At 46.0% G+C, this 9,735-nt stretch overlaps 1 protein-coding gene across 1 annotated transcript in view; it reads left to right on the top strand.

Moving 5' to 3' along the window:
• Positions 1-202: 202 nt before the first annotated feature.
• Positions 203-9,735, top strand: part of LHFPL6 (LHFPL tetraspan subfamily member 6) — a 238,490-nt gene continuing 228,957 nt past the window's right edge. Inside the window, exons 1-2 of the mRNA XM_074982559.1 lie at positions 203-959; positions 2,759-3,323. Of these exons, the coding sequence (XP_074838660.1) occupies positions 2,939-3,323 (385 nt within the window). The 5' untranslated portion in view covers positions 203-959; positions 2,759-2,938. The remainder of the gene's footprint in view (positions 960-2,758; positions 3,324-9,735) is intronic.

Genomic DNA, 9,735 nt, shown 5'->3' with positions numbered 1-9,735 from the left:
CCTGCGTGTGTGTGTGTGTGCTGGGGGGAAGGTGCTGCAGCAGCACGTGCTAACCTCCCACCCTGTCCCTTACGATAGGCTCCGGCCGCATTGCTCGTCCCTGCAAAGCAGCTGCCAACCTGTCCCGATCCAAGTGCTGGCGCACCCGCAGCAAGCCCCGCTCCCTCCCCACACGCTTCTGCAGACAGCTGCGTCCCTGCGGGATGAGCCCGTGTTCTCCCATGTAAGGCCTGCACCCCGCTCCCCGCTGTGCTGGCTGGAGCCCCTCCGCCCGCCCTGCCCCCCTTCGGAGGCGCCACCGGCAGCGGGCTCCGCTGCAATGGAACTTTCCCCGCTAGCCCCGGTCTGCGCCCCCAGCCCCTTCTCCCCACGCCGCGCTGCCCTCGCAGGGGGCTCTGGGGGCGCGGCGCGGGCCCGGGCGGGGCTCCCCTGGCGGATGCTTCTGGGGGGAGTTTGACGCCCGCTCAGTTGGGCCCCCCGCGCCTCCAAGCGCCCCGCGAGGCCGGGCCCGCGGCGGAGGCAGAAGCCCAACGCGTGGCAGCGCCCTGCCGCCTCCCTTCGCCGCGGGCACAAGCGGGGCCACGCGAGCCAGCCAGCCCCGCCCCGCCCCGCCCCGCCCCCGCAGTCCTGCTCGCCCGGCGCCGCAGCCGGGAGGGAAGTGCCCCGCGCCGGATTCGAGCCAGCCCCCGGCCCGGCGGGTCAGCGCCCGCCTCTCCCGGCCCGCGGGCTGCCCCCGCCCCGCTCCGGGCCGGGCGCTGTTGGCTGCTGCTGCTGCTGCTGCAGCTGGGAGCCGCGGTGCCGGCTGAGCGCCTCCCGCGCCTCGCTGCCCCGGGGCCCGGCACCTCCTCCCCAGGCAGGATCAACTTCCCCCGGCGGACCGACGCGACCTGCCTCGGGATCGCCCGGGCGTGTCTGCCCCGCTGTGCTGCCCAGTCCCTGCCAGCCGCCCCGCGAGCCAGGTAAGGGGGGTTCTTCGCAGGGCGGGGGCTCCGCTGCGGCGCCTCGGCCGGGACAGTTTCGGCGGGAGGGGAAAGGCAGAGCCGCTCCACCCCGGGCCCCCGAGGCTGCGTAGCGTCGTGCGGGCTGGAGGGGCTCCGCTTTCAAGTTGCCGCTGACAGCCAGGGTGCGCAGAAAGTGCACTGCTGGGGTCTGGTCCTTAAACCTAGCGAGTGGCCCGCTGAATGGAAGCAGCACCTGCCTTGGGCGAGATCCTGCTCCCGTTGAAGTCAAGGGGAGCTTTGCTGGTCACTCCCCAGGGGGAGCATCGGGCACCTCTCCCCCATATTGTCCTTTCTTTTACAGCGCCTGAGCTTTCCTCAGAATGGGAACAAAATTCAAGCAACACCAGCCGCTTGTGTATTGTTTTATTATCATCATCCAATGGGAGGTGGCCTGCATGAGCCACAAAAATAACAACAGGCTCTGGTCCCAACATCCTACCGCCTAGAGGACATTGGACGAGCTGTGCCCGGCTTTCTAGGTTTTCCTCTCATATTTTTGATCTTTTACAAGTCAGAAGTGAGGTGACTACCTATAGAATATGGCTACAAATACCTACAGACCCATCCTTCTGCCTGAAACTAAGCTTGATAGCAAAGGGTTATTTTGTCTTAATAAAAAAGTAAACAAAGTTTGGTGTGGTATGCACGGATAATTTCATTTTAAGCCCCTTTCGTATATTGCCTGCTGGTAAAAATGCAGTATTAATTTTATTGCCTGTACATGAAGCGAATTCACTGACTTGGCATGTAGTCATGGTTTTAAAAAAAAGTTAATAGCTGTCAGAATTCATTTGGCAGCAACTGTGAGAAATGATCATAACCCATACAAATGCTATAGGACTCAGACTTAATGATCCATTGTGGATTTAAAAAAACATTCCTCCAACTTTTGGAGAGCAGTGATTAGTTCTGTCCTGTAATCGGAAGTGGGAGGATGCTACAGTACTGCATTACAGAGATGTAATTGTCAGCAAGGGAGGCTTGGGAGTCAGGGTGTGTTCCTTAGGTCTCGCTGAGTGATCTTTAACAAACCACTTGCAGCCAAAATCTTAAGGGTGGCTCCTTTTAAGTATCCTAGGCTTGGGGTACTCAACTTGGGATTGTTTGGGCCTGATGTTAAGAGGTACTAATACACATTAACTTTAGTTGGCATGACGGATTCTTAACATCTCTGAAAATCTGCCACAAGGTGGGCACCTGAGCAGCCAAATATCCCAGGCCTCTTTTGATAACATTTAACTTCTTGATGTGTCATTTTACTGACCGGTGAACTAGGTGCTTTACTACTTACTCTCAATCCTGTCAAGACTTAATTCAGATACTTTACTGTGAGTCCTCCCTTTGAATACATGAAGTCAAGCATGTGCATAAGCCTTTACAGGATCAGGGCCCCAGCTGTGAGGAGTGAATAGATGTTTTCCTTTCTCCTGTCGCTGTGCGGAAGACGAGCACAAACAACACGGGAAAATGATGGGCTAACTTACTACACAGGGAGGATAGTGAAACTGGATCTACAGTGCTGGCAAATGACCACAGTAAACAAAATGGAATATTTATTCACTAATCTCTGTCATCTGTGGCAATCCAAGGGGCACCTGTAATACATTGTGTGGTAGAGGTGTGGTTTATGGGAACAGTGTCTCATTGCTTTGAGATTCTTGGAAGGAATGTGCTACAGAAAGTGGAATGATTATTATTTATTTTATTACTTTAATATTATTAAATTTTGCTTTTCCTCCTTGTTATTATTTAACCAGGTACCTGGACCTTCACCTTCACAACAGAAAAGAGTCTCATGGCCTTTAGGATTTAAGATTTTGCTAGGCTGAGGATTGACCGTGACTGAAGGATTCTGGGTTTCTCATAAATTTCTGCAAACGAGCACACACGGGCTCCCTCTCTCCCCACTGCTACCAGTATTGGTTGTAACTAAAAAGATGGCTTCCAGCCTTACTTGCACTGGGATGATCTGGGCTCTTCTCTCCTTCCTCTGCGCTGCTGCCTCCTGCATAGGATTCTTTATGCCCTACTGGCTGTTAGGGTCTCAGCTGGAGAAGTCAGTGTCCTTTGGCACTTTCCGGAGGTGTTCCTATCCAGTGCGGGATGAGAGCCGCCAGACTACGGTGATGGTAGAGCAATGTGGCCGCTATGCATCCTTCCAGGCTATCCCAAGTGCTGAATGGAGGATCTGCACCGTGGTGACAGGGCTGGGCTGTGGCCTCCTCCTTTTGGTGGCACTGACTGCACTCATGGGCTGCTGTGTGTCTGAGCTCATCTCCAGAACTGTGGGCAGGGTGGCAGGAGGCATCCAGTTCCTGGGCGGTAAGTCACGAGTGTCTGACTCCTGTAGTGTGTTTATACAGTGAATGAATTATTTTCTCCATTCTTACCATAGCACCTCTGCAGGTTGCAGTCACCCTTGCTCATTCTCATTTGCTGAAGTTCCTACCGGTGCATTTAACCTTTCGGAAGACTATGATGGATTAAATCACTTACCCTATGATTAGACTGTAAGCTCTTTGGGGCTTTTGCTTCGTGTTTTCACAATGTTGTTGACTTCAGTAGGGCTCTGCATGGAGGGATGGGTCTAGCTGCTGGGAACCAAGTGCTGGTCAAACCCTAGATCTGGACTGGAGAAACTTTATTACAGACTAGAGTGATCCAAAGCGAGAAAGAATACAGCTTGACTCTCAGGTCCTAGGTGGAACTTGCAGTACTGACAGTTAAGGGGAATTTTTTCTCTGCAGATTAAGACCAAGTTTGACCTCAAAGTTATGAGACATTAAACTTGGAACCCCACAATGCTATTTTAGTATAATCATCTTTTTATCACTGTATGGTTGTAAGTGGTGTTGGAGCATTGCATATGTTTGAGCTTCACTATCCTCTAGAATAACCATTTGCATGAATGAGAATTTAGGTTGTACTATTTACAGCGGAGTTGGGCGTTCTCTGGCATTCACCACTAAAGCTATCAAAACTGCAATGTTTCATGTGTCCTGTGATACCCATGTCTAGAAGTGAAAATTCAGAAAATGTAGTTGTGTGCTTCCTTGGGATTTGTAGTTCGCTCCCCTCCAAACAGCGGCTTGCATAGTAATGAAATGGAAATAATTTTTAAGTGTATACTGTAATTGTGAACAAGACTGCACTCCGCCGATTAAAGCTGAAAGACAGGAAGACCACCTGAGCCAGATCCTCAGCTTGTGTAAGTTGTAGCTCCACTAAGGAACTAATTCATACAACACTTCAAAGTAATTTCTAAGAAATAAACTGACACTGTTTCTTCAGCCTTCTCTCTGCTGTGAGACCTACAGGCATTTCTGTATTTAATATGGTTCATAATCTGGAAGCAAACAGCAACCCCTTGAGAGAGAATTGGGATGGTGCCTTATAGTTCCTGAGGCTCACTTTGTCATGAAATCCTACCCTCTCCCTACCCCCAATAAGAGGGATGGAGAGAGAGTTGATTAAATAATATTTGTGATTCCACTCAGGCTGGTTATTTTCAAATCCACCCACCACAGCGGCTTCACTTCTGTTTGCTTTTTAGCTTCTCTGCTGTTTTCAATTGCCTCTGATCAGCTGATTTTAATTTTAGTTTATCCAGTTTTTGTGGCAGCTCTTCCCCTTTCTGCTGGCTTGGCTGCTCTTGATTCTGATTACAATCCATGCTAGTGAAATATGACAACCTTCACAGTCAACACTGAGAGAAGGGGAACAGGAAGTGTGGGAAACACACAAATCTTTGTGGCTTTCTCTTGTGCTGAAAACATGCCATCCCTCTCTGGCTGCTGATGGAGACTTGGAATTGAATGTGAGGCGGGAGGAGGCATCCTTAAGGTTACAGTGCAGGCCAGCGGTGTTTTCCAGCATAGACTGTGAAGAATAACTTTTCAAGTTTTAATAGTTCACAATTTGTATTCAGTAGGTTTAATACAATAAAAAATAATGAACTTGTGATATGAAATTAAAATCATAGACAACTGTACTTACAGTTCCAAAATTATATGCATAACGTGTAATTTCTCCCTCTGCTGGGTTTTATGGTTGTCTCTGATTTTGTGCAGCGCTGCTGGAAAACGTGTAAGAGAAAGGAACAATCTGAGAAACCATCAGTTCTGAAGGTACATAAAAAGCAACATCAGACAGTAAGGATGTAGGAGGAAGGGTGTGGTGGGAAAATAACTTGGACAAGTTAACGGGACACTGTCACGGTAAAGAACATGGCTGAGAGCTTAAGCTGGTATAAAGCAGTAGAATTCTGTAGTCTCAAGGAAAATGTACAACAGCTGAAGATTTATTTGCTTGCTTCCCCAAAAACCTGACTACTACAAATTGAACCTCTCTTGCCTGGCACCCTTGGGACTTGACTCGTGCCGGATGAGAGAATTTGCTGGACCGCTGGAGGTCAATATTGTCTAGCACATTACCAACACTTCCACTGCTTAGTGGGCTCTTAGAAGACATTCAGGGGTAACTAACTGCACAGAACACTGACAGCCAGGACTGGTGGCTGTAAACCAACTTTAAGGGACCACAGGAAATTTCGCCACACTCCATGACAAGTGGTCATCCGGCTAACTAAAATCATTCTGGATTATGGATGTTGCCAGACATGTGTTCTGGATTAGAATGGTTCAACCTGTATTTGTTTATCTTTCTTTTGTCTTTTTCTTGGTTTGCCAGTGACTCTAGGTCAGTTCATTTCACCTTCTGTTTATAGATGCCCTGGCCTGATTCTCTTGCACCAGTTCACTGTTGGTGAGTCTGCTGCCAACAACTCAGAGGGAATGTTTGTATGTAAAAGTTTATGACCTGATATTAAACACAAACATAAAAGCATGATTTTCTAACTCATGGTGGGTTTTGATAGCTGCAGCACTAATGGGCCGCTAAAGGTTTTAAAACACACTAACTTGGGTCAATAAACTAAATCCAGATGTTGTGAGGTATCAGGGCAGGTGAGGACATGATGAGGTTCTAATAGACTGATTGGGAGGGAGCCAGAGTGGACACATTGACCTAATTGTCCTGTTATCGAGATGATGTAGGTGGGCACTGTTGTAGATACAGGGAATGGGCCTCTTCTCATTTAAGGAGTCACTCCAGGCAGTCTGTGGTGTAACCCCTATATAAAACCAGTCAAGCCTGCATGAGTGAAAGGTGCCAAGGTTTTACGGCTGGGGTTTCACAGAGCTGTTGCTGAATGTGGCAACCAAAAATTACTCGTGTGCTTACTACAAACCCACCTCTTCTCCTAAAAAATGAATGGTAGAACCTACATGAAAATGCAAATCCCCATAGAGTAGAAATAGCTATTTAGAATTTGATTTTTGTCTGGCACTTAAGAGGATCATTTACTGTTTCAGATGATCCCGAGAGTGGGCTGTACATAAGAACATAAGAACATAAGAATGGCCATACTGGGTCAGACCAAAGGTCCATCGAGCCCAGTATCCCATCTGCCGACAGTGGCCAATGCCAGGTGCCCCAGAGAAGGAGAACAGAAGACAATGATCAAGTGATTTATCTCCTGCCATCCATCTCCTGCCCTTGTTATGAAGGCTGGGGCACCATACTTTATCCCTGGCTAATAGCCATTTATGGACCTAACCTGCAAAAATTTATCAAGCTCTTTTTTAAACCCTAATAGAGTCCTGGCCTTCACAGCCTCCTCGGGCAAGGAGTTCCACAGGTTGACTGTGCGCTGTGTGAAGAAAAATTTCCTTTTATTAGTTTTGAACCTACTACCCATCAATTTCATTTGGTGTCCCCTAGTTCTTGTATTATGGGAAAAGGTAAATAATTTTTCTATATTCACTTTCTCCACACCATTCATGATTTTATATACCTCTATCATATCGCCCCTCAATCGCCTTTTTTCCAAACTGAAAAGTCCCAGTCTCTCTAGCCTCTCCCCATATGGGACCCTTTCCAAGCCCCTAATCATCTTAGTCGCCCTTTTCTGAACCTTTTCTAATGCCAATATATCTTTTTTGAGGTGAGGAGACCACATCTGCACGCAGTACTCGAGATGTGGGCGTACCATAGTTTTATATAGGGGAAGTATGATCTCTTTTGTCTTATTATTGATCCCTTTTTTAATAATTCCTAACATCCTATTTGCTTTACTAACTGCCGCTGCACACTGCATGGATGTCTTCAGAGAACTATCCACTATAACTCCAAGATCCCTTTCCTGATCTGTCGTAGCTAAATTTGACCCCATCATGTAGTACGTGTAATTTGGGTTATTTTTTCCAACATGCATTACCTTACACTTACCCACATTAAATTTCATTTGCCATTTTGCTGCCCAATCACTCAGTTTGCTGAGATCTTTTTGTAGTTCTTCACAATCCCTTTTGCTTTTGACTGTCCTGAACAACTTGGTGTCATCTGCAAACTTTGCCACCTCACTGCTTACACCATTTTCTAGATCATTGATGAACAAGTTGAACAGGATCAGTCCCAGGACTGACCCCTGGGGAACACCACTAGTTACCCTCCTCCATTGTGAAAATTTACCATTTATTCCCACCCTTTGTTTTCTGTCTTTTAACCAATTCCCGATCCATGAAAGGACCTTTCCTCCTATCCCATGACCACCTAATTTACATAAAAGCCTTTGGTGTGGGACCGTGTCAAAGGCCTTCTGGAAATCTAGGTATATTATGTCCACTGGGTGCCCCTTGTCCGCATGTTTATTAACCCCTTCAAAGAATTCTAGTAGATTAGTTAGACACGACTTCCCTCTGCAGAAACCATGCTGACTTTTGCCCAACAATTCGTGCTCTTCTGTGTGCCTTGCAATTTTACTCTTTACTAGTGTTTCTACTAATTTGCCTGGTACTGATGTTAAACTTATTGGTCTATAATTGCCAGGATCTCCTCTAGAGCCTTTTTTAAATATTGGTGTTATATTGGCCGTCTTCCAGTCATTTGGTACCAAAGTGGATTTAAAGGATAGGTTACAAACCACTGTTAATAACTCCGCAATTTCACATTTGAGTTCTTTCAGAACCCTTGGGTGAATGCCGTCCGGTCCTGGAGACTTGTTACTATTTAGCTTATCAATTAATTCCAAAACCTCCTCTAATGTCACTTCAATCTGAGTGAGTTCCTCAGATTTGTCACCTAAAAAGGCTGGCTCAGATTTAGGAACCTCTGTAACATCCTCAGCCGTGAAGACTGAAGCAAAGAAATCATTTAATTGCTCCGCAATGGCACTGTCTTCCCTGATCGCTCCTTTTATATCTTTATCATCCAAGGGCCCCACTGCTTTTTTAGCAGGCTTCCTGCTTCTAATGTATTTAAAAAACATTTTACTATCGTTTTTTGAATTTTTGGCTAGCTGTTCCTCAAACTCTTTTTTGGCTTTTCTCACTACATTATGACACTTGATTTGGGAGTGTTTCTGTTCCTTCCTATTTTCCTCACTAGGATTTGACTTCCACTTTTTAAAAGCTGCCCTTTTCTCTCTCACTGCCTTTTTAACATGGCTGTTAAGCCATGGTGGTTCTTTGTTAGGTCTCTTACTGTGTTTTTTTATTTGGGGTATACATTTAAGTTGGGCCTCTAGTATGGTGTCTTTAAACAGTTTCCATGCAGCTTCCAGGGATTTTAGTTTAATTACTCTACCTTTTAGTTTCTGTTTAACTAGCTTCCTCATTTTAGTGTAATTCCCCTTTTTGAAATTAAATGCCAGAGTGTTTGACCGCTGCGGTGTTCTTCCCAACACAGGAATATTAAAAGTTATTATATTGTGGTCACTATTTCCAAGCGGTCCAATAACAGTTACCTCTTGGACCAGATCCTGCGTTCCAGTCAAGACTAGATCGAGAATCGACTCTCCCCTTGTGGGTTCCTGTACTAGCTGCTCCAAGAAGCAGTCATTTAAGGCATCAAGAAATTTAATCTCTGAATCCCGTCCTGAGGTGACATGCACCCAATCAATATGGGGATAATTGAAATCTCCTATTATTACTGTGTTTTTTATTTTGATAGCCTCTCTAATCTCCCTTATCATTTCAGCATCACTATCACTGTCCTGGTTAGGTGGTCGGTAATATATTCCTAATGCCATATTCATATTAGAGGAATGAATTGTTATCCATAATGATTCTATGGAACATTTTGATTCCTTTAGGATTTTTACTTCATTTGATTCTATATTATCCTTCACATATAGTACCACTCCGCCACCCGCACGACCTGTTCTGTCTTTCCGATATAATTTATATCCCGGTATGATAGTGTCCCACTGATTGTCCTCATTCCACCATGTTTCTGAGATGCCTATTATGTCAACTTCCTCCTTTGATATGAGGTACTCCAGTTCACCCATCTTATTAGACAGACTCCTAGCATTAGTGTAAAAGCATGTTAGAAAACCGCCACTATTTATATGTCCGCCTTTCACAGACGCGTTGGATTTTTTTATGTACATATGTTTTAAAACAATGCTAGGATAATATACCTGAGATCCTTAAACTTCTTTTATCTTTAACATGGAGATTGAGAATGGCAGGGAAGAGTTCACAAGACACTCACACAATCCACTTCCCATCCTAATTATGATCACATGATATTACTGCAGCAATTACGACAATTGGTTATGTGGAAAAGTAACATAAGGAAAGTGCTCAATGGACATTTAATTTCTCCTTATGCAATTAGAAGCTGGGAACGAGGAGAAGTCACCAACAACATTTGGCCAGCCAGCTCTCTG

The sequence above is a fragment of the Carettochelys insculpta genome, chromosome 1 (genome assembly GCF_033958435.1).
Source record: "Carettochelys insculpta isolate YL-2023 chromosome 1, ASM3395843v1, whole genome shotgun sequence".
Lineage (NCBI taxonomy): Eukaryota > Metazoa > Chordata > Testudines > Carettochelyidae > Carettochelys > Carettochelys insculpta.
The sequence above is the reverse complement of the archived record's forward strand: the minus strand, read 5'-3'. Positions and strand labels throughout refer to the sequence as shown.